The sequence below is a fragment of the Crocodylus siamensis genome, chromosome 15 (genome assembly GCF_052110815.1).
Source record: "Crocodylus siamensis isolate JL-2025a chromosome 15, ASM5211081v1, whole genome shotgun sequence".
Taxonomy (NCBI): Eukaryota; Metazoa; Chordata; order Crocodylia; family Crocodylidae; genus Crocodylus; species Crocodylus siamensis.
In genome coordinates, this window is record NC_143409.1 from 941,752 (window position 1) to 965,186 (window position 23,435).

The 23,435-nt window shown below is 58.6% G+C and overlaps 1 protein-coding gene across 2 annotated transcripts in view; it reads left to right on the forward strand.

The window, feature by feature from the left end:
• RASGRF1 (Ras protein specific guanine nucleotide releasing factor 1) overlaps positions 1 to 23,141 on the forward strand; it is a 69,796-nt gene extending 46,655 nt beyond the window's left edge. The window contains exons 15-27 of one of the 2 annotated variants that reach the window (XM_090029580.1): positions 318 to 688; positions 2,461 to 2,586; positions 3,118 to 3,288; positions 3,579 to 3,685; positions 5,571 to 5,683; positions 8,935 to 8,995; positions 13,406 to 13,509; positions 14,305 to 14,389; positions 15,425 to 15,622; positions 17,820 to 17,899; positions 19,056 to 19,173; positions 19,527 to 19,595; positions 22,807 to 23,141. In XM_090029580.1, coding sequence (XP_089885706.1) covers positions 318 to 688; positions 2,461 to 2,586; positions 3,118 to 3,288; positions 3,579 to 3,685; positions 5,571 to 5,683; positions 8,935 to 8,995; positions 13,406 to 13,509; positions 14,305 to 14,389; positions 15,425 to 15,622; positions 17,820 to 17,899; positions 19,056 to 19,173; positions 19,527 to 19,595; positions 22,807 to 22,899 — 1,696 coding nt within the window. In that variant the 3' untranslated portion in view covers positions 22,900 to 23,141. The other variant, XM_090029582.1, reaches the window with a different exon arrangement.
• Positions 23,142 to 23,435: the final 294 nt, after the last annotated feature.

Here is a 23,435-nt window from a genome sequence, read left to right on the forward strand (position 1 = left end):
CCCCAGGCAGGGCTGGCCGCCCCGGGCATGGGGGACGAGGCTGCGCAGGGGCGGGTGACGTATCCCGAGCAGGAGGAAGGGCCCTGGTGGGAGCTGGGCTCAGCGACCTGGCCGGGTTTCCCACCGTCCGTGTCTCATGGCCAAGGAGCTTGCGGCTGTCGCTGTGCTCCGCTGACCCCCTCCCCGGGCGGCAGACCCGCCGGTCCTGCCTCCTCCCACGGCCTGGACAGGCAGGCAGCTCCGTGCCCACGGGGGACGCCCCCGCCCCTGCCCGTGGTCCGCTCGGCCATGGAAACCTGCTCTCGTTTCTGTGCCAGGTCCCTGGAGCTGCTGTTTGCCAGCAGCCAGAACAACAAGCTCCTCTACGGCGAGCCCCCGAAATCGCCCCGGGCCAACCGGAAGTTCTCCTCGCCACCGCCGCTCTCCATCACCAAGTCCTCATCACCCAGCCGGAGGAGGAAGCTGTCCCTCAACATCCCCATCATCACTGGGGGCAAGGCGCTGGACCTGGCGGCGCTGAGCTGCTCCTCCAACGGCTACGCCAGCATGTACTCCTCCATGTCCACCTTCAGCAAGACCACCCTGGACATCAACAAGCTCTACGTGTCCAGCAACTACCCCAACAAGATCCCCGACGAAGGGGAGGCAGCTGCGGAGAAGCAGGAGGACTCGCCGCTGAACAAGCAAAGTAAGTCACGGTGATAAAAACACAGGCGATGTTTGCAGGCATCAGGGGCGCGGGAGGAGGATTGCGAGGTTTATTCCGAACGGCCGGGGCGTTAGAGCCGCGCAGACACGCAGTGGTTCCCAGGACTGCGGGGCAGGGCCCCGCGGGTTGCAAAACAAGCCGACAGCTTCCCAGGGTGAATCGCAGCCGTGCCGTTTGCACATCCCCGGCAGTGATTCTTCACTGTAGTCGGCACTGGCGAGGCCTCCCTTAGACTCCTGTGTCCAGTTTTGGCCCCACGCCGCAAACAGGACGGGGGCAGATTGGGAAGAGTCTCGCGCAGAGCAGCCAAAGTGATTGGGGGCCTCGGAGGCAAGACAAGGCTGGAAGAGCTGGGGGTGTTTTGTCTGGAGATGCTGGGGGGGTGCAATAACAGCTGTCAAATCCCTGACGGGTGATTACAGAGAGGAGGGAGATGGGCTTTTTTCGGGGGCTGGGGTGATCCTGCCTCGAGCAGGGGGCTAGATGGCCCCCTGGATCTTAGGATCCCACCCTGGGGAGGAGAAGTGCTGCGAGTGCAGGGAGGGGGGTGCACACGGTGCTCGTTAGCAAGAGAAGGGGGAGCGTCGGCAGGAGCTCGGCTGAGGGGTGACCCGCTCGGCGCGGAGAGGCTGCCCGCTTGGAGGAAGGACGGGGCCGGCTGGGAACACAGCAGCCTTGCAGAGAAAGGAGGTGAGAGATGCTGCCCCGTGCACCCAGCGACGCCGGGAGAGAGACACGAGTGTGAAACGGGCAGCGGAGGGGAGCCAGGCCTGCGTGTGCCGTGTCCCCGGAAGGAGCCTGTCCTGCCGCTGTTGCTCCCAACCCGGTGCACACAGACACCCCTTCGCCCTGCTCAGTCGTGCGGGTGCGGCTGGGTCTGACCCGCTGGCACCGGCGGGAGCTTTACCACTGCCACGCAGAATCGGCGCGTACCAGCGCGGGGAGCCGGACCTCGGCCCGCTGCAGGCAGGAGCACGTTCCCATCTCGTGCTCAGTGCTCGTGCGCTGGCTGTGCACGTCCTGGCCGAGGCTGGGCACCCCCTGGTCTCTCTCAGCTTTGACATGAACAAAACCAGTGTCAGCACATCCTCCAAGAGCCAGCGTTCCCAGCGTTTGGCCTCCATGCTGCCCATTTGCCTGTGTCTGTGCAAATGAGATAATTTGCCTATGCAAAGCATGCTGTGGCTGGAGTGCGTTGTACCGGCTGACGATGGGACAGGCGCCAACGGAGAGGCCAAGTACAAAGGCCGAGGTGGCAGCTTGGAAACCGGGCGCAGGGTGATAGCGGGGCACGTCTTGGGCGAGGACCCGTGTCCCCGACGACTCGCGAGGCCTGATGCTTCTGGCACGTGACTTGTCCTTGCTGTGTCACTCGCCCTGTCGGGCTTTCTATCCCAGTCCCCACGGGGCAGCTGGGCTGTTGGCTGCGGTGAGTCGGACCTGGCAACACGGCTTGAATCTTTGCACGGGGCCTGGGGCCTCAAAGCTTCAGTGCTTGTGGGGCCCCAGACTCAGACACCAGCCATGTCCCCTTTGTGACCCACTCGTCTTGCATGTGGATGGAAAGCAGCAAGCTGCTCCCGTGCTTTGCAGCCGTGGTGCATCTGATTCTGCTGTGTCCCGTCCCGAAATCCCTGGCATTCGGCTCCCAGAGAGCGCCGGGTGAGCTGAAACACTCCCAAAAGTGTGCCTTGCTGCAGCCCACACATCCCCGCTGTGCGCGGTTTCAACCAGCCCTTTGTTCCCCACAGGCTCCGAGGTGTCCGTGAGGGAAGAGTCCGACACGGACCAGAACCACAGCGACGAGGCCGAGGCCGAGACCTCGCCGACCAAGTCTCCCACGACTCCCAAATCCGTCAAGTGCAAAAACTCATCAGGTAATGGGCCGCCAGCCCGTTCCCCAGCGGTTTGCATGGCGCCTTCTCTCGGGGCCGGACCCTCCTCTGGGCTCTGCTGGGCTGGCTTGTGGAAATATGCGGTGATGTGGAAGCACACCAGGGCCTCTATCCCCATTTCTGCAAGCCCAGGGCATTTCCCCCCGCCTGACTCCAGCCGGCTGGAGCCCTCCAGCTTGCGCTGTCTGAGATGTAGCCTGCTTTGAAAGCCACAGTCCAGTGCGCGAAGCCCCGGCGAGGCCTCGTAGCAAGTGCCCCAGCATCGTCCCTGGCTGCCTGGAGCCTCTGCCCCATGCAAGGTGCCCCCGGGATGGCACAGGCTTTGCACCTCTACAGGGACCCGTGCAGAGGGTCGGGAGAGCTGGTAGCAAAGAGTAGAAAATCCCTAGCAAATCATTCAGCCCGTCTGCCTTGTAACCGCGCTGCAGGGTCTCGCGGGGAATTATCCCCAATGATTTAATGAGCTGCTGCGGGAGGGGGTGCCTCCTCAATCAATGCTGTTGTCCCTCCTAGATTTCTCCTTGTTTTCCTATAACAACGGAGTTGTCATGACATCCTGCCGCGAGCTGGACAACAATCGCAGTGCCCTGTCAGCTGCCTCTGCCTTCGCCATCGCCACGGCGGGGGCCAACGAAGGCACCCCCACCAAGGAGAAGTACCGGAGGATGTCGTTAGCCACTGCAGGTAATGGGGTGCCGGGGTGCAGGCATGCTCCAATGGTCATTTGGGTAGCGCAGGCCTACGCAGGGTAATTGATCCCCTGGCTTACACCTGTCACGTGCGTGTACAAGCTTCCACGCATCCCTTTGTGGAGCCAAGTGCACGCCTGCCTGCGGCTCCTCGCCATGCCATCCGAAGCAGTTTGCCCGTAAGAGGCTGCAGGAGCTCGCTCACATCCTCCAAGAGCCCTGCTCGGGCGGGGAGGCGCTTCCTTGGCCCCCTGCACACGTGCTCAGTTATGTCCCGTCTTCCAGGTTTCCCCCCCGACCAGAGGAATGGCGACAAGGAGTTTGTCATCAGGAGAGCGGCAACCAACAGGGTCCTCAATGTGCTGCGGCACTGGGTCTCCAAGCACTCGCAGGTGCGCCGCTCCGGGAGGATCTGGGAGCAGTGATGCACGTGCTCTGCTGTGGGATGGCTTTGCTGGTTGCCTCCCTCGTCCTTTGTGCTCCATGCACCAGGGGGGTTTTAAACCTCCCTGGGAGGCTTTGGGTGCAGGCTGCTGGGGTCTGGGCTGTGCAATGCCCCTGCTGGGACCCACCCTGCACCGCCCTGCCTGGACAGTCTTGCCTCTCCGCTCAAAGTCAAACCAATGCATTGAGGGCAGGAAGGGATTTTACCTCCTGGTCAGATTGGTCCAGACTGGGGGGGGGGGTTGCCTTCTCTGTAGCAGGGCACAGCCTCTTCCTGGGGTCCCTTGAGTGTATATTCACCACCTTTGCAGCAGCCAGATGTTGGTGGCCACAGTCTCCCTGCTTTCCCTGGGGCAGGGGTGGGGTGATGCCTGGGGCTGTCATGGCTAACAGTGTCTATACTAAGAGTTCAGACAGTGGATGTGTCTGGGCTGGTTTGGATAGGGCTGACCCTGCCTCAGACAGAGCTATGAGTCTCAATCACTTTCCTACCCTGTATGGGTCAAAATAAAGGGTCACTGGGGGGTTTCTGGGTGATCAGAGGGCATTGAAACCATCTTGAGGCCAGAGATGGACTGCGAGCAGCCTGGAGATCTCACTCTCCTTCACTTGCCCATGGGCTAGTCCTGCTCGGAGCCAAGCACAGAGCAGCAGCTGTAGTGCGGCATATAGATAATCCTGCTCTGAGCACTCCTCCACCCCGGCGAAGGCCCGTAGGCGGGCTCCCCAGGGCAGGTGGTTGTCCCTAATACGTCCTCCATAGGAGGTCTATATTGAGCAGATTTTTTGGCATTGGGTGGTGGAACTGGAGCTTGCTCCATCCACTCCATGCATCGGCCTGGTATGCCTGTGCTTCATAGTTTCATAGTTTCATAGTAGCTAGAGTCGGAAGGGACCTAGGTAGATCATCTAGTCCGACCCCCTGCCTTAGCAGGAAAGAGCACCGGGGTCAGATGACCCCGGCAAGGTGCTCATCTAACTTCCTTTTAAAAATCCCCAGGCTAGGAGCCTGCACCACTTCCCCTGGAAGCCGGTTCCAGGCCCTAGCCGCCCTGACTGTGAAGTAGCGCCTCCTAATATCTAATCTAAACTTACCCTCCGCCAGCTTGTGACCGTTATTCCTGGTCACTCCTGGCAGCGCGCGGGGGAACAGGGACTCCCCCAATACCTGCTGATCCCCCCTGACCAGTTTGTAGCATGCCACAAGGTCCCCCCTTAACCTTCTCTTGTGGAGGCTAAACAGGTTCAGGTCCCGTAGCCTCTCCTCATAAGGCCTGCCCTGCTGACCCCTGATCATACGAGTGGCCTCCTCTGAACTCTTTCCATATCGTCCACGTCCCTCTTGAAGTGCGGCGCCCAGAACTGGACGCAGTACTCCAGCTGCGGCCTGACCAGTGCCGCATAGAGGGGGAGGATCACCTCCCTGGACCTGCTCGAGATGCATCTGTGGATGCATGACAGGGTACGATTGGCCTTCCAGGAGCGGTGCAAAAAACAAAACAAAACAAAAAAAGAAAAAGAAAAAACAAAAACCCCGGCGAAGGCCAATGCTGTGCACAAAACGAGGCTAGTGTGGCTCCTGGTGCTGATGCATCCCCAGCAGCTCTTTCCAGGCATGCCTGGTTGAATTCACAAGAGAGGACGGGCCACGAGCTTTCCTCCCTGGAGCGCACGGCCCGTCCCCTCTGCTCCCGGAGGCAAATTCCCTGTAGGGATTCATCCCCCCCTGTAAAGCATTTGCAAAGGGAAGCAAAAGGTGTGGGTTGGCTTGCTGCATGCTATCAGGTGCAAAACCCCACAACTGTACGTGCTAACCATGTTTTTGTTTGGCAGGACTTTGAAACTAATGAGGAACTCAAATTTAAAGTGATAAGCTTCCTGGAAGAAGTTATTCATGATCCGGAGCTGTTGACCCAGGAGAGAAAAGCGGCAGCCAATATCATAAGGTAAAGGCTTGTCAGCAGCAACATCTGCCTGGTCCAAGGGCTGTTGGGAACTGCTCCCTGCTTTCAGCCGGCGGGGGGGGGGACACCCCATGAGCAATGTTACCTGTAATGAGATGACAGGGTGATAGGGCTGGAGGGGCCGCCGGGGGTTGCATCTAGCCCAACCCTCTGCTTGAGGCAGGATCACCCCCGACTCAACCAGCCCAGCCCCTGGTCCTGTGCTCGGCCACCCTCGAGTCAGGGTGTTCCTCCTCGTCTCCAGCCGAAATATCCCCTGGGGCAGCTTGAGGCCAGTGCTCCTAGTCCTGTGCCCTGCGGCCACAGAGAAAAGCCTGTCTCCAGCCTCTTTATAATCACCCTGAAGGTTGTGATCAAATCCCGCCTCAGTCTCCTCTTCTCCAGACTAAGCTCCCCGGTTCTTGCAGCCTTTCCTCAGCAGTCGTGCTCCTCAGCCCTGAATCCTTGGCGCTGGGCTCTTTCCACAATGCCCCTGTCATCCTTGAAGTGCAGGGCCCAAAACTGGACACAGGAGTCCAGGGGAGGCCTCGCCAGTGCTGAATAGAGGGGAAGACTTGCTGCCCTCGGTGTGCAAGTGGCATCGCTGTGAATGCAGCCCTGTCCGCTCTTGGCCTTTCTTGCAACCCAAAAAAAGCCAAATCCCCCTTTTCTGTTACACTGGTGTGAAGAGAGGTCATTATCATTAGTCATGGTAGTCTGGAGTCAAGTCCAAGGCAGGGCAGACTTGCACCTTATAGATTAATCAAAGTGTGTGTGTGTGTGTGTCTCACTCTCTCTCTATGTATATGTATACCTTTATGTATATGTATATATGTGTGTGTGTGTATATATAAAGAGAGAGAAGTGGTACAAGGTTTTGTGGACAGAAACTGCCTTGAACTTCGGGCCACAAAAACATTATGATATTATATATACCTACCTTGGTTAGTCTATAAGGTGCAACTCTCCCCTGCCTTCTACACGGGCATGAAACCAGCTAGTTTCTTCCTGCCCCAAGCAAGAGACCCTCAAATATTGGCGGGTCAGGGCACCTCTCACAACCCCTCGAGCACGCCCCGAACAGACAAACCCATCGATTGTCCAGGGGGAATCGGGCAGCCCCATGACAGCGTCAGTCTGGCAGAAATGGAGTTAGTCCCGCTCCCCCGACACCATGTCTGGAGTCCACTACCACACGCCGGGGCTGCCAGCATCTCCCCCGCCTGTCACGCCTGAGCCCGTGCGTCATGCGTGTGCATGGCGTGTTGGGGCAACAAGTGCCAATCTCCGAAGCTTTGCTCTTGTCCTGGCCTGATCCAGGTCCTTGCAGGAGGGGCCGGCCTGATCACTGGGGAAGGCCAAATTCTGCTGCTGGGCTCGCTGGCCCCGCTGCCTGCTGCGGGAGCTGCGTGTGTGGCTCTGAGGCCAAAACGTGGCATGTGGGGTTTTCCTCTTTCAGTGAAACTCTGGGGCAGCCCTGTGGGAGGAGGAAAGGGCATCAGGAGTGAGGGGCACGGCTTCTGCGTCAGAACTGCCTGGAGTTTCAATGCTGGAGGCTGCAAGTAGCAGAGGAACAGGGGGGAAAAGCCCTGGTCATGCCCTGCTCACACTCCCATCCAGCCTCTGCTCCCTGCCGCCATGTGACACGGGAGACTGGGCACAGACCTAGGGTCCGACCCGGATACGGCAGTTTTTAGGGTCTAATGAGCCTGCGGACAGTGCAACAGCACCCCCACGGCAGCCCAGGCTCTCCTTGCACACCTGGGCTGTTTAATGTCCCAAGCAGCTGCTGTGCTCCAGACCTATGGATTCATAGTTTCATAGTTTCTAGGGTCGGAAGGGACCTGAGCAGATCATCGAGTCCGACCCCCCACCACGGCAGGAAAGAGTACTGGGGTCAAATGACCCCAGCAAGGTGTACATCCAGCCTCCTCTTAAAGCCCCCCAGGGTAGGAGCCAGCACCACTTCTCTTGGGAGCTGGTTCCAGACCCTAGCCGCCCTGACCGTGAAGTCGCCTCCTGATATCTAACCTAAACCTGCCCTCTGCCAGCTTGTGACCGCTATTCCTGGTCACTCCTGGCGGTGCTCGGGGGAACAGGGACTCCCCCAGTGCCTGCTGGTCCCCCCGACTAGTTTATAACAGGCCACTAGATCCCCCTCAGCCTTCTCTTGTGGAGGCTGAACAGGTTCAGGTCCCGTCGCCTCTCCTCGTAGGGCCTGCCCTGCTGCCCCTGACCATGCGAGTGGCCTCCTCTGGACCCTCTCCATGCTGTCCACATCCCTCTTGAAGTGCGGCACCCAGAGCTGGATGCAGTACTCCAGCTGCGGCCTGACCAGTGCCGCACAGAGGGGGAGGATCACCTCCCTGGCCCTGCTCGAGATGCATCTGTGGATGCAGGACAAGGTGCGGTCGGCCTTCCTGACTGCATCCCCACACTGCCGGCCCACATTCATCTTGGCATCGGTGATGACTCCAAGATCCTTTTCTGCCTCTGCCCTGACGAGAAGGGAGTTCCCCAGCCTGTAGGTATGGTGCCGGTTGTTCCTCCCCAGGTGCAGCACCTTGCACTTGTCGGTGTTGAATCCCGTCCTATTCTCATCCTCCCACCCCTGTAACCTGTCTAGGTCCAATTGCAGCCTATTGCTCCCTTCTAGCGTGCCCACGTCCCCCCACATCTTAGTGTCATCAGCAGATTTGAGCAGGTGCTTTTCACCCCCTCGTCCAAGTCCCTGATGAAGATGTTGAACAGTGCGGGCCTGAGGACCGAGCCCTGGGGGACCCCACTGCCCACGTCCCTCCAGGGCGGACATGACCCGTCCACCACCGCTCTGGGTGCGGCCCTCCGGCCAGTTGGTGACACATCTGACTGTGCGGGTGTCGACACCACAGCCCCCAGTGTCTTAATGAGAACGGGGTGAGAGACGGTGTCAAAGGCCTTCCTAAAATCCAGGAAGACGATGTCCACTGCTACCCCTGCATCTAAGGATTTGGTGATCTGATCATAGAAGGCCACCAGGTTGGTCTGACAGGACCTGCTGCTAATGAACCCGTGTTGGTTGCCCCTGAGCATGATCTCCCCCCGGCCCCTCGTGGACATGCACCAGAATTGAGGTAAGACTGACTGGCCTATAGTTCCCTGGGTCCTGCTTCCTCCCCTTTTTGAAGATGGGAACCGCATTGGCCCTCTTCCAGACATGGCGAGGCACATCCTGCTCTGCCCCTTGCAGTAACTCTTGCCTTTTTCTGCTGCAGGACTTTGACACAGGAAGACCCAGGAGACAATCAGATAATGCTGGAGGAGATCATACAGATGGTAAGCTCCGATCCCCCTTCTCTTCCTCTCATGCTGTGTCTTGTTAGTGCAGCGAATGGCTCATGTCTGGCTATGGGGCGCAGGCAGTTTTCTAGGAGCCCAGACACCCCTCAGCATTGCTGATCCATAGCCACGGCCAGTGTCGGTTTAGGCTCTCCCGTCCATCCTGCCAGTGCATGGGGGAGAGGAACAAAGCGGGTGCAAGGAGGGGGCAGCGTGGCAGCAATCAAGCACGTGCTGGGGTACCTGGTACGAGGAGACAGGTCTCAGCATCACCCCTGCAGGCAGCATCAGCAAACGAATTTAAAATTGCTCACACGAAGCCCTGTGCTGGGAAGCCAGGATAGGAACCATCCAGCTCCCTGGTCCTTGACCTTGTGGCCCCCTGTGCCAGAATCAGGTCTCATGCAGCCTGCCCCTGGACCATATACCTCAGCTGGGGTCAGGCACTGTGGCCTTGCACCATCCCTGTCCAGCCCCACATGCCAGGATCAGGCCCCATGCAGCCTCCACTTGACCCACATGCCCAAACCAGGTTGCATGTGGCCTCAGCTGGCCTCCACATGCTGGCATCAGGCGCTGGGGCCCTGCCCAGCTCCACATGCCAGGATCAGGCCTTGCACCATCCTGCAGGCCCAGCCCAGCACATAGGGCTGTGCCCTCTGGCCCATGGGGCTTTCCACAGGTCTGGAAATCTGGCAGCCAAAGTTCATCCAATAAGTTATTTTCCGTGAATTCCTGGCTTGACAGCACCACGCAGACATGAATCATTGCGCTTTGCCGGAATGGATTTGGCTGATTTGGGCTGAGATGTGGAATTAAAAAAAGAAAGAAAAAAAAGGCTCCCAGGTCTCCCCAACGCCAGAACGTGCGCATGGTTTACTGTGCACTGGCCGCAGTAACTGGCCTCAGCCCATGGCCGTTCCAGCCGGCCACAGTGCAGGCTTTGCAGGTGTAAGCAAAGCCCCAGGGACACAAAACACATAGAAAAGCAGTCGTGTGCTGCCAGACTTCGCTCCTCCGACTGCAGGCTTGGACCTGGTTCTCGGTGCTACCACCCCGAGTCGGCTGACTCTTAACAGACCAAAGGCAGACGAGGTTCTTTGGGTCGATGTGATCTCTTTTATTAGAACAACTAAGTAGTTGGAAAAATTGTTCTTTGCAAGCTTTGGGGTACAAACACCCTTCTTCAGGCATAGGGAGAGTTTGTGCCTGAAGAAGGGTGTTTGTATCCAAAGACTTGCAAAGAACAATTTTTAGTCGGTCTAATAAAAGATACCACATCGACCCAAAGAACCATGTCTGCCTGTGTCCTTAGACCAACACGGCTACAACCAACACCCCTACTAACATCCCAAAGTTTTATTAAAAACAATAACAAGAATAATAGTGAATGAGGGCTGCCTCTCCTTTGCCTCAAGGGCTCGCTTCACATGTCCCGGCTCTTTTCTGAAACCTCGAGCTCAAGCACCTGTGAGAGGCGAGAGCCACGCACAGTCTGGGCTTTCCAGAGCCGCGGGGCCGGCATTTGGAGAGACACCAGTTAGAGCCTGAGAGCTGGCAGTCTGGAGGGTCTGGTTTTTAGTGTACGTGCATGCACACACGCACTTGGTGCACATTTCCCCACAGCCACACGCCTGGAGGCTGGGCCGGCTGGGTCTGAGCAGTCTGTCAGTGCAGAGACCCGGGCTCAGGGCACCAGGGTCCAGTCCGGGTCCCTCCAGCATCTGACTTTCCCCTTCCCAGAGCCCCAGCTCCGGTGTTTGCCTCTCGGGCTGTGTGCTGCCCCCTCCCTTGAACAGCATCTGACCCCACTCTGCCACGCAGGTGTGCCCTGCTAATGGGCCTTTCTGGCTCTCCTGCGCTCTTGAGATGTGCTCAGAGGACACTCTTGGCTCTTGTTCCCAGGAGCCTGCTCCCACCCGCTCCTCGCCTCTGGCTAGGAGTACTTTTGAAGTGGTCACTCGAATCCTGTTCCCCCGGCCAGCTCTCAGAGGCAGGAGAGATGCTTGGCAGGGCTGACCCTAGCGTACCCCTAGCAATATAGGAGACCACCAGCAGGCTCTTTCTGCCTGCGGCGGGGACCTTCGGTCTGTGCCCCAAGCTGCTGCTCCTCGTGCCCAGGTGACGTTGCTGGCGCGGGTGACGGAGCAGGGCCCGGACCCTGCTCCGCTGCAGTCCTTGGGCTCCAGACAGCAGTGGCGAGCTGGGGTGAAGCACTCTTCACAACCCTCTTGGAGCCGCCGAGCAGGGAGAGGAGAAGCATTCCTGCCTGCCTGCGTGGGCTGACCCCTGGCAGCAGGCCCAGCACCAGGCAGGTGGAGGCACACAGCCTCTGTCCTGCTAATGAGACAAGGGCTTCATGCCCTGCACACCGGGTGCTGGGACTGGAGTCCCCCAGCCACGATCTGTGCTTGGAGCCAGGCTCCCTGACGCCAGGCAGGGGACTGGCCGATGCAAAATGTCAGGCTCTTGTACCAGTGCCTCTGCAAGAGGCTGGGGAGTGGGGAGAGCTGCATCCTGCTCTCTGGGCCCACGGGCAGGCTGAGAGCTGCCCTGCAGCAGGACATACCCCATGCAAAGGGATGCTATGTGCTCCCAGCTCCACATCCAGCTAGGCTGTGTTTGGGGGAGCTAAGGCCCCTCCGTGCCTCCCCTCCTGCACCCCGTGTCAGGCAGCTAGAGCCCATGGGAACACAGGTGACACCTGTTCCCCAGGCAGGGGTACAATGGCAAAGGAGCAAGGGCTGCTTATTTTGTCTTCCTGCCCTGAGTCTGAGCCTCTGCCTTGGCAAGGTTTGCATGCAGAGTAGAGGCTCTTCTGACAGTAGCTGAGCTCAGCCGCAACCATCAGAGCTCAGGGAGGACCTGAGTGAGAAAGAGGATGTCTGCTGTAACACAATGGGGCCTGAGAACGGTGCTTCGTGCTGAGCTGGGGGCCGTGCTGCAAGCTGTGACCATGCACTCAGATTACCCAACCAGCTCTGAACAGCGAGCGGTCCCGGTTGCTAGTGTCTAGGCTGTTTTATTGATATAAAAATCTGGCTGAGCTTTTATGAGAGACGACCGGAAGTATCACAATAAAACAAAGCTTCCTAGAACAATTGGCCATGGTAAAACTAAAACATGTTGACGGTTGTCTAGCTTGCCACGATAAATCGAAATCTAACATGATAAAAATCGTGCAAGTGTATTTGGTTATGCAACTAGCTGAGAGAAATGGTGATTTTTCGTAATGTGTACGTAAACAATTCGTAACGTGTACAAGCACCCAACAGCAAGTCCAGTAGGAATATAGGATCACAGGCGGTATGCACAAGCCATCAAGGTTGAGACAGCCTGACCTTGACACCAAAATGAACCCCAGATGCCTGTCCTCAAATGCTAGATAAATCGAGATGCTCACAGGTGCAGGCGGGACCAGGGCCGGGTGCACAAACCGGGTCTGCTTACAGATGAGCGCGCTTGCACATCTGGCTCTGAGCGAGGGGGGAGTCTGTTCTTCTGCTAACTAGCTATTAAAGGCATGTAATGAGCCACGTTGCTGGGGCCGGCGGCCGCTGGGAAGCAGATTGCTAATCAGATCGTTCTCTTTGTAATCTTCAGAAGCAGCCGCTCTGCCTGGGCGGTGGTTTCGTGGCAGGGATTCCCTGGCGCTCTATTAATTGATTCAATGAGCGCTGGGGAAAGAGCCAGCCTGTGGCAGACATGCGCATGCTGGGGTTATTTAAATAGCAGAGATGATTAATCTTGTATTAGCAGACAGAGCAGGGGATCCCTTAGCACCGGGGTGCTCAGCCCCTGGTCCCCAGTGCCGGGTCATCCAAATTTCCAAGCATGTGGGGGGCCCATGCCAGATAGCATGGTCCTGAGCCCTGGATCAGTCACATAATGGCAGTGCAAGGCCTGACCCTGGTGCTTGGGGCTGGGTCGGGGTGCCGTGGGAGCCTGATTCTGGTGGGGCCAGAAGATTGGATTGAGCACCACTGTCTTAATACAATGGCACCAAGTCATTGGTTTATGGCCCTGAGGCCACTGGCAATGGTCTGTGTTGAGCTCCGTGGAAGCAGGAATTGGCCCTGGCTCCAAACCCCAATCCCACTGCTGCTCCTGTTCAGCAGGCTGGGTCCAAGATGTGCTGCCCTTTCTCTCTCTGTCCGCCCATCCCGTGACCCCAGAAGTGTCCCTGGGGTGGGGTATGTGGACCATGCACTCTCCTGATGGCCACAAGCCGGGTTGCAACCCTCTGGCCGGTTGCTCCTGGGGGACGCTACGGTGCCACCTCACCGAGCAGATGGCCCAAGATTGGCACCAGCGTTAGAGTAGTTGCAGCACGCAGGACATCGGTGACTCCGGGCAGCCCTGTAGCCATCTCGCACTAATGGCGGCCTCCCTGGCTTCATGGTTTAGGCAGAGGGAGTGAAAGCAGAGCCCTTTGAAAACCACTCAGCTCTGGAGATAGCAGAGCAGCTGACACTGCTGGATCACTTGGTCTTCAAGAAGATCCCGTACGAGTAAGTCCCGGTCCCCCTCCCCTGCCTGGTGCCCACTGGCACTCCATGAGACACCGTGGTCTTTTCAAGAGGACATGATACCACCCTCCTGGGGACCAGCACCCTGCCCCAATGACCAGGTGGCACATGGCCCCGCTGCCCTTCATGCTTTGGGAGCAGGTGCTGCCAGCACTCAGGTGGCCGAGAGGTGCCCAGCCTGGGCCTGCCTTGGCCCCTCACTGGGCTTGAGGCACACAGGGAGCTACTCTACAGCACCTCCCCAGCTTCCTGGAGGACCCTGAGTCTCACCCCGCCAGTGGTTTCTGCAGACAGGCAATGTTCCCTCCTTGGGCTGACCAGGAGACCAGGGCTTGTCTGATGCCTGCAGTCCATTGGGTGACCACAGTGCATGCTCGGATGTCTCCCTTCTGCAGAGAAGAGGAGCCCAGGGGAGGACGCAGGGCTATTCTGTGTGCAGAAGCAGGGGTTTGGCCCTGCCTGTGCCTGGAAAGGCTTAAAGCGAGAGTCCTCAGTGCATCCCAGGGCATGCCATTCCTAACCCTAAATGTGATGAGCCATTAGCAAGAATGCCAGTGCACCTCGGGGCCCTTCTGCTGCCTGTGCCCTGCAGCCCCTGCCCTTGTATCTAAGCCAGGTAGCTTCTGCCAGGCTCTCCAGGGGCAGCCGCTCCAACGCAAGCGGCTCTCACGGTGCCAGTTCCTTTGCTGGAGCATCTCGCGGGCCGGACCGTTTGCATGGGAAGCTCGGTGATCCTGGGGAGACAGGAGGGAGCTGATCCTGAGTTGTCACTTTCAGAGAGTTCTTTGGACAGGGCTGGATGAAGCTGGAGAAGAATGAGAGGACTCCGTACATAATGAAGAACACGAAGCACTTCAATGACGTAAGTCCAGGACAGTCGGGGGTAGTTGTGGGGGATGAGGGAGGGATTGAGAGGAGTCCGGGCAGCGATGCTGGTACCTGATGGCTGGGATTTCCTATGGGGCTTTTTGTAGGCGTCGTTCTCAAGGAATTGAGTCTGTTTCAAGTGAAGCCCCTAAGCCAGAGCTGGCACTGATTAATTAGACTGGCTGGAGGTGAACCCCTGGGCTTGGTTATGGGCCAAAGAACAGCAAAATCACAGGAAATCATGAGCTTAAAAGCATGGCCCACCAGGCTCAAATCCAAACGCTTAATGTGCATCATCTGGGGTGATGTTTCAGCCCTGTTGTAGTCAGCTCCAAAGCTGTCTTGATGTTTGCATGCCTGATGCTATGGCCTGATATTCAGGGGCCCTGTGCACCCTCCGCGCAGCCCTCTACAATGCAGGCTGCTGAGTTAAGAGTCAGGACCCGGCCGTAGTAGTCCAGTACCTACCATGAAGAGAGCTCACATACATGTCAGGTGCTTATGTTTCTTCATGGGCTAGCTGCAGTCCCATCCACAATGCTGATATAGGCCCCACGTCAGCAAGGCGCTTCCAGCCCATGAATGCTTTCCAGTCCACAAAGCTGACATAGGGCCCATGTCAGCAAGGCATTTCCGACACATGCGCATGTCCCATTGACTTTACAGCTGAACTTCAGCATGTGCGCACGTGCCTGGCAGCATCCAGGTCCGTGCAGGCTGCAGCTGGCTGGACTGCAGCTGGCCACACAGCTCCTGTCCTTGCCGTGTCTTCATGCCAGCAGGCGGCAATAACAGCAGGACAAATGGGGTTGCAGGAGACTTTTGCATTGGCACTGCTATGTATTAGCATCCTTTGGTGTGGAGAGGCCGGCAACAGGATCCAGGATCCAGCCTAGTCCCTTCCTGGGTTCTTACCCCTGCAGTGATGAGACGGCCCTAAGGCTAAAAGCCATACAGCTATAACCGCCCAGAGCCCTGACTATCGAAAGAGCTCCTGACCAGGGGGGTTGTAACCTCTCCCCTTCCGAAGGTCAGTAACTTGATCGCCTCCGAGATTGTCCGGAATGAGGACGTCAATGTGAGGGTGAGCGCCATTGAGAAGTGGGTGGCGGTGGCCGACATCTGCCGGTGCCTGCACAACTACAACGCCGTCCTCGAGATCACCTCTTCCCTCAACCGCAGTGCCATCTTCCGGCTCAAGAAGACGTGGCTCAAAGTGTCCAAGCAGGTACTGGGCTGAGATGTGGCCTGTCTGGATGTGGTGGAGGAGCATACGTGTGGGCTGGGAACAGATGTGGACCCGGAGGGGTGCAGGGGGATGGGGGAGCCCCCCTTACGGTCAATCACACCACGGGAACAGTAGGTGGGGACTTAAAAATTAAGTTTCCCAGTAAGAAGAATCTCCCTTCTTTTCCCCTCCAGTCTCACAGCTACTACTGCTGCTTTCTCCCACTGCTCTGGGGGCAGGATACTCCAGACCTGCTCTGGCCAGGGAGCTGGGCTCAGCCAGGGACAGCAGCAGTGGCAGGTCCCTCCTTCCTGCCCAGTCCCCTGTGCCCTGGGACAGCCCAGGAGCAGGTGTGGGGAAGGGACCCCATTTGCTGCTGCTGTCTCCAGCCCAGCTACCGTGGGGCAGGAGTGGCTCTGGAGAGCCCCCCATCACCTGCAGTGGGGGGCAAGAGAGGGGAAGAAATGGGAGGAGCGGCATGTTCCTACAGTAAAAGAAATCCCCGGTAGCCCTGCTCCTGTGTTGCTTGGAGGTTTGGCACACGGGGGAGAGAGCCCTTCTTAGGTGGGAGCACGGCTATGTTGGGGGTCAGGACCGGTCCAGCCAAGCAGGGGTCTGGCGTCATGAGTTCGAAGCTTACCAGAGCCACGTGGTTGTGCTTCGGACTCCTCTCTGGTCCTTTAGGTCCATCAGGTCACGGTGTAATGACAGGTGGTGAAGGGGTCGGCTAAATACTGTCTTTTGGGATATTAGCACAGTCCCCTTAATGCATGCGGGGGCTGCGCACAGCGCTTGGGGGCAGAGGCTGTTATGGTGGAAAAGTAGTGCGATACAAAGAGCAGCCGCAGGGCGAGGCACCAGGATGCAGTGGCTATGGTGCCAGACATCCCCGAGGGAACAGCCAAAGCAGAAGTGAAACCACGGAGCTTGTCCAGCTGCGATATGTTCCCCCAGGCAACAGAGCAAAATACAGGTGTCGCTCTCAGGGCAGGCATTGATGCCTCTTGAGATCCTTGTCCAACAGGCCTGGGGCACTCTGGCATGGTTGGCCGGGATGATCTAGTTGGGGCTGGTCGTGCTTGGAGCAGGGGTTGGACTAGATGTGACCTCCTGAGCTCCCTTCTAGCCCTTGTTGTCTCTGATTCTAGCAGGCTCATTAATATGTGGTATCTGCATGCACCTTGTTCCAGGCTTGCGGGCACAGACAGCTGCAGTGTCTGCAACAGAAATGCAGGTCGGCCTGTCTAAAATGGCCCCTCTGCAACGGCTTCAGCATCCCTGCGTGTCATTGAAGCTGGTGCTCTCCAGGCCAGGGCACGCAGGGGGCTCACAGGAGAGCTGCTCTTCCCTGTTTCTGAGCAGTGAGAAATCAAAGGTTTAGGCAGGGTCATCCCAGGCAGGCAATCTCTGGGCTAACTAGCAGGTGACGCTCCCCTTGCACAGGCACAAGGGCCGGGTTTGCAAGACTATAAGCAAAGCCCGCTTTCCCCCGAAGCCGGGGGATGGCTTCCTGGTCTAGTCCCTGGTGCTGCCTTGTGTAACGGGCGATGGACCCACAGGGGTGCAGCACGGTGGGGGGTGGAATTTCCTGGTCATTGGAAATCTTAAAAAAAAAATCCTCATTCAAGGTCATTAATTGCCAACATTAATTGATGAAGGAAATACATATTTTTTAAATTTCTTTGAGCTTGATGGGAGCATTTGCTTTCACTCAAACTGCAATGTTTGGTTTTTATTTATACTTTAAACTTAAAAGTACAGGCTTGTTGACAGAAAACAGTCCTTTCAATCCCCCCCCCACTGTGACCATTTCACTGCTGGAACAGGCCATTCCCACTTCCTTTCAGATGACCTTTTCTATAGACTTACATACTTCTATACACTCCCTTTCAAAACCCGAGACCTGGAAACCGGGCCCAGGTTCGTTGAATGCAGCCACGGTGCTGAGTCTGCGCATCTCCCTGGAGTTATGATGTCCGGGAGACATCGCCCACCCCTGCCCTGACTCTGTCTGGGCAAAGGCAGGATACTCCAAGCCTTGAGGCCAGCGTGGGCTGCTGTCGCTGCAGGGCAGGGCTGGTTTTATCTGTCCGCCCAGCAGCCCTTGCAGCGGTCCCGCGAGGCTCTGAGTGTGCCCGGGGGGAATGGGGCTTTCCCCAGCGCCAGCCCCTCATCGGCTGTGCTCTGGGTCTTGCAGACGAAGGCGCTCATCGACAAGCTGCAGAAGCTGGTGTCGTCCGAGGGCAGGTTCAAGAACCTGAGGGAAGCTCTGAAGAAGTAAGTGGCCGGCGGTCGGCATCCCGGGGCACCTGCGACGGAGGCCGAGACCTCGCGCTCTTCCCTTAGCATGCTCCTGGGTCTGGGGAGCAGCCAACAACAGGACCATCACTACATGCCTTAATGAAGGAGGGGGAATAATGCCAGGGACAGGATGTTTTATCCGCATAAAGTCACACGATCTGGAGCTGGAAGGAGCGGTTTAGAGCGCGGGGCTCCGGGATCCATCCCACCTGTGCGGTGCCTAGAGAGGTTGTTGCGTCCCCGGGATTTCACTGCTCCCCCGTGCCGCACGGGGAGCTGGGCAGAGTTGCTTACCTGTGGCGGCCCCTGCACCCTTCTTGGTCCTGGCTTTCTAAGATGCAGCGTCCCCCTCCCTTCGAAGCCGTCCTGGCTCCCAGCTGCTTTTGCCTGTAGGAAAACCCGTGCTGCTGAAAGGGCCCGAGCGGCCCCGATCCGGCTGATGGGCACTGACCAATCCTGCGCTGCCCCCGTAATCATGTGCGAGGCCTGGATCAGACCCTGGGTGTCTCGGTCCACGTGGTCTGCTTTGCTGCAACCTCAGCTGCCAGCTGGTGACCTCGGGAGGGTTTAGTGACACCCCTCTCCTCCAGCGCCCATCGGCTGGAGACTGAGCCCAGCTGCTCCAGGCACCCTGCAGCTCTGCGTGAGCTCCGGCCCAGCCCGAACGCCCGGGCTCCTGCGCTTCCCCCGCTCTTGTCCCTGGTGCCCGCTGCAGCCCCCTGCTCACCCTGCAGCAGCCAGGACGCCGACGGGGCCGGGGTTTGCCCGTGCCCCCAGCTCCCATCCCTGCCTTGTTCACCTGCAGCGGTGCTTGAAGAGCAGGGTCCAGATCCCAGCTGGGATTTGCCTCGCAGCTGAGTCAGACCCGGGCCTGATCCGGCACAGTGGTGAGGGAGGGCAGCTCAGCCTTGCTTCGGTAACTGAGCCCAAACTTTTCCCACCTTTGAAGGGAGAGGAGAGGAGAAGTAGCCCTCGCTGTACCACCTCTCGGTGCATTGCAGAGCACCCAGGGGCGCAGCAAAGCCTTCTCCAGCGGCCATGGAGCGGCCGGTCCGCCGAACAGTCCCCCATGGGGTCAGGGGTCCCTGAACAAGGAGTAACGGGGTTCCCTCCTCTCCGCTCTGTTCCTAAGCTGCGACCCGCCCTGCGTCCCCTACCTGGGCATGTACCTGACGGACCTGGCCTTCATAGAGGAGGGGACCCCGAATTACACCGAGGACGGCTTGGTGAACTTCTCCAAGATGCGGATGGTGAGTCAGATGAGGGGTGGGTCCACTAGCTCTGGATGAGGTCAGGAATCTCCTGTTTGCAAATACCTGGCCTTTATCGTCGCTGGCCCAGAGGCTTGACAGGCCACACTGCGTAAGGCGGAAGGCTGCTATCATCCAGACCCTGTTGCCCGCACACATGCATGCCCACGGCATGCTTCCCGAGGAGGGGCTGGCTGTCTGTTCACGAAACAGAGAGTGCTTTGCAGTGGAAGCCAAATAACATTTTGCATCCGAGTTTGCCGGCAGACAGTGTCCTCCCCCGGGGGTCCAGGGTGGGGAAGGGACCCGCTGTTTCAGGACAGCGACACATGCTCGGTTGTCTCTCTGGACAGATCTCCCACATCATCCGAGAGATCCGCCAGTTCCAGCAGACCTCCTACAAGATCGAGCATCAGCCCAAGGTATGTCCCCCCTGTTCAGAGCCCTCTGCCCCCCAGTCTGCTGCCCTGACTCACCCAGGAGCCTTTGCGGTCGTGCAACCTGGTACGCCTGGCAGCTGCTCTGGAAAGGGTGTGATGGCTCAGAAAGGATAGTGCCTTCAGGGAGGACAGCAGGATGGGCTGGGCTGGGGAAACGGAGACTTGCTGGCAAAGCAGGGCAGAGAGCACGGGCAGTCAGGGACGCCCCCAAATACCTGCCCCGGCCCTGGCTAAGCTGCGTGGCTGCCATCCCTCCAAAGCAAACGCGATTCTTTCCCACCTTGTGTCTTCTGCCGCTTGAAGTGACTGGTGCAAGGACCCCGCGTCAGGAGTCCTGCCGGACAGAGCAGACGGTTGTCTGTGCTGGACGCAAGGGCTGGGGAGTGATAACTAAGGGATGCGTGGACCTGGGGAGGTCGTTGGCTCTGGGCTTCCAGCTCGGGCCTGCGATGGAGTTGCCTCCCAGCTGTTCTGGAGAGGTCGGGGCTCTGCGCCCATTTCTCTCTTTCCAGAATATTGATGGCTCGGCTGCTTTTTTCACTTTTCCTTCAGCAGCTTCCACCAGGGTGGACCCAGAAGGGGTGCAGTGGCGTGGCTGCACCCCCTTTCCAACCAGTCCGTGCTGCTGGAGCCTCTTGGGACTTTAAAAAGTCCCCAAAGTGGAAAAGCCTCCCCCATTTCCCTCCGTGCTCAGAGGTGCATCCCCTCCCTTGCCCTCCTCCTCCAGCGGAGTCTGTTTTCCTACCATCCAGGGGCGTCCCAGGGGTGGGGGAAACTTCAGACCGGCTCCCACCCTGCTCCAGCTGGGCTCACCTAGGCCCATGACAGCAGCGGTGGTTTCCTACGTCTGCTCCTGGGGGCAGCGGGCGGCGTGGGGGACCCCCACCCCCGTTGCTGCTGCCGCTGTTCCCTGCCCAGCCCAGCTGGAGGGGGAGGAGCAGCTCCGGAGCATCCCCTGCCCCCAGAAGAGCGGGGAAAGCAGCAGCAACTGGAGAAGGGGGGATGCACCTCTCAGCACGGAGGCAAAGGCAAGGAAAAGACCCCAGAGGTCCAACAGCTCGGTCTGCCCGCAGCGGTGCATTGGTGGGAAGAGCCTGGGAATAGGGGTGGAGCCCCCATGCAGCACAGGTGGCTGCTCCTGCACCCCACTTTGCCAAATCCTGAGTCCACCCCGGGCTTCCACCCTCCACGGCCCTGTGCCGGGAGCCAGGACGGAAAGCTGCATGATGGCCGTGCTGGTGCTGACCTCTGGTCCTTAAAGTGGCCTCTCCGGGGTTTCCTGTTGGATGCTTTGCTGCATCCTATGTGCTAAAAGAGCTGCTGTGCTGCTGCGCTGCTGCTCTGGCCCATTCCCCTGCAGAGCTGGAGCTGTTGTTCTCAGCCCTGCGCTCGCTCTTGGTGCGGCCTGCAGCTTGCAGCAGATTATGCAATAGGATTAGCCTGGAGAATCATAGAAAATGAGGGGTGAAGCAACCTTAGGAGGTCACATCTAATCCAACCCCCTGCTCCAAGCAGCACCAGCTCCATCTACATCATCCCAGACAAGACTTTGTCTACCTGGGTCCTAAACACTTCAAGGATGGAGACTCCAGCACCTCTCCGGGTAACCTGTTCCAGTGTTTCACTCCTAGTGAGAGAGAGTTTTTCCTAATATCCAACCTAAGCCTCCTGGACTGCAACTCGAGTCCATTGCTCCTTGTCCTGTATCTGCCCCCACTGAGACCAGCCCAGCTCCATCCTCTTTGCAGCCCCCCTGCAGGGAGGTGACGGCTGCTGTTCAATCCCCCTCGGTCTTCTCTTCTCCAGACCCAATCAGCCCAGTTCCCTCAGTCTCTCCTCCCCAGTCCTGTCCCCCAGCCCCACAACCATTTTCATTGCCCTCCACTGGACTCAGTGTATCCACATCCTTTCTGTAGTGGGGGCCACAGCTGGACACAGGACTCCAGATGTGGCCTCCCCGGTGCAGAACAGAGGGGAGGAATCACCGCCCTCCATGTGCTGGCACCGCTCCTACCAGTGCACCCAGGATGCTGGTCGCCTTCTTGGCAACACGGGCGCACTGCTGGCTCCTGTTCAGCTTCTTGTCCCCTGCCCCCCAGGTCCTGCTCTGAAAAGCAGCCCCCACCTTGCTTTACCCACACCCAGCGCCTTGCGCAGAGGCTGCAGCGGCCAGTGACCGTGGCGTGCTGCGTAGACCCGTTTTGGGCCAGGCTCTGACGCGGGGGTCGGGCTGGGACGGGCAGGCAGCGCGAGCTGACAGCCCCTTTTGCCCCTTGATGGCAGGACACTGCCCAGCCCCACGCTGCCAGCTCTGGAGCCACGGCAGCTCCTGGGGGGCTGAAGTGCAAAACCACGTCTCCCTCTCTTGTACACACACAGGCCATGCACACGTGTCTCCCTCTTCTCACTCACACACACCACACATGCACTCCTACACACATGCCACATATATGCATCTCTCTTCTCACTCATACGTGCACACTACACACACACAACGCACACTCATGTTCCCTCCTCATTCATACACACACACACATGCATGTCTCCTTCACTCATACGCACACCAGGCACACGCACGTCTCACTCGTGCACATGCATGTCTCCATCTCCCTCATGCACACGTGCCGTGCACACACACGTCTCCCTCTTCTCACTCAGATGCACACACACCACATACATATGTCTCTCTCCTCACTTGTACACATGCCACACATGCCATGCACACGTATGTTTCTCTCTCTTCACTCATGCACACATGCATGTTTCCCTCTGTCACTTGTACACATGCCACACACGCAAACCGGCTCCTTATTTCCCCCGCTACAACCCAAGCAGCTTCCCAGGCCTCCTCTCCCCCCGCTGAAGTGCTGCCTGGCAAAAGCCAGCTCCACGCGGCTTGCACGAGCCCCGCGGTCCATCCCTGCCTCCGCCTGCTCCCCTGCAGTGGCCTGGACCTCGCTGCTAATGCTGCCAAAAAGTCCTCCTGGGCCCTTCAGCTAAAGCCCTTGCTGTGCCTGACTGGACTCCCGCGTGGGCGAACGCACCCTGGCTTCGCCGACATCTCGGGGTGCTGGGGTGTGCGCTCCCGGCAGAGGACAGAGCCGCCCAGGGCTGCCCACACGCTGGTCACGGGGCAGCCTCCGCGCCAGCCTCGGGGTCGGTGTGACTCCGCCGGTCCCGTGTCTTTCCCCAGGTGACGCAGTATTTGCTGGACCAGTCGTTCGTGATGGACGAAGAGAGCCTCTACGAAGCCTCCCTACGGATAGAGCCCAAGCTGCCGACCTGAAGGCGAGGGGCGGGCGGCAGCCCCGTGTACACACGCTATATCATATTGTATATACCTACTCGTTTCTGTTGGACGCCCTAGATTGACTTCGTAGTATGTGCTTCTCGGAGGAAACCTCTCCGCCTTGTTATTAGACCCCCATAGACCCTGGCACAGGCCTCCCTGCATTGTTTTAAGGATTCACGCATAAACATTGTTGGATACAGTCCCGGTTTATTTTAATCGATGTTATTTTTGTCATTTGTTCTTCTGGGGCGGGGGGGCGGGGAGGGAGCTGGGGGGGAGCAGGAGGGAAGGGGAGAGCAGGCACCCCCAAGCGATGTGTACAGCTCTATTCACCTTCCTCTGTCGCCCCGAGCACGGCCGTGGTGTCGGACACGCGATCCGGGCACGGGTTCAGCATGCCTCACGTCCGTCTCGCCCCCGAGCCGCGTGCTCCGGGGAGCCAGGCCGGCGCGCGGCTCCCAGCGCCGTCGGTTCTCCAGCGCCCTGTCCCGGGGGCAGCAGGGTGGTCGAGGGAACAGGACCCGCTGACA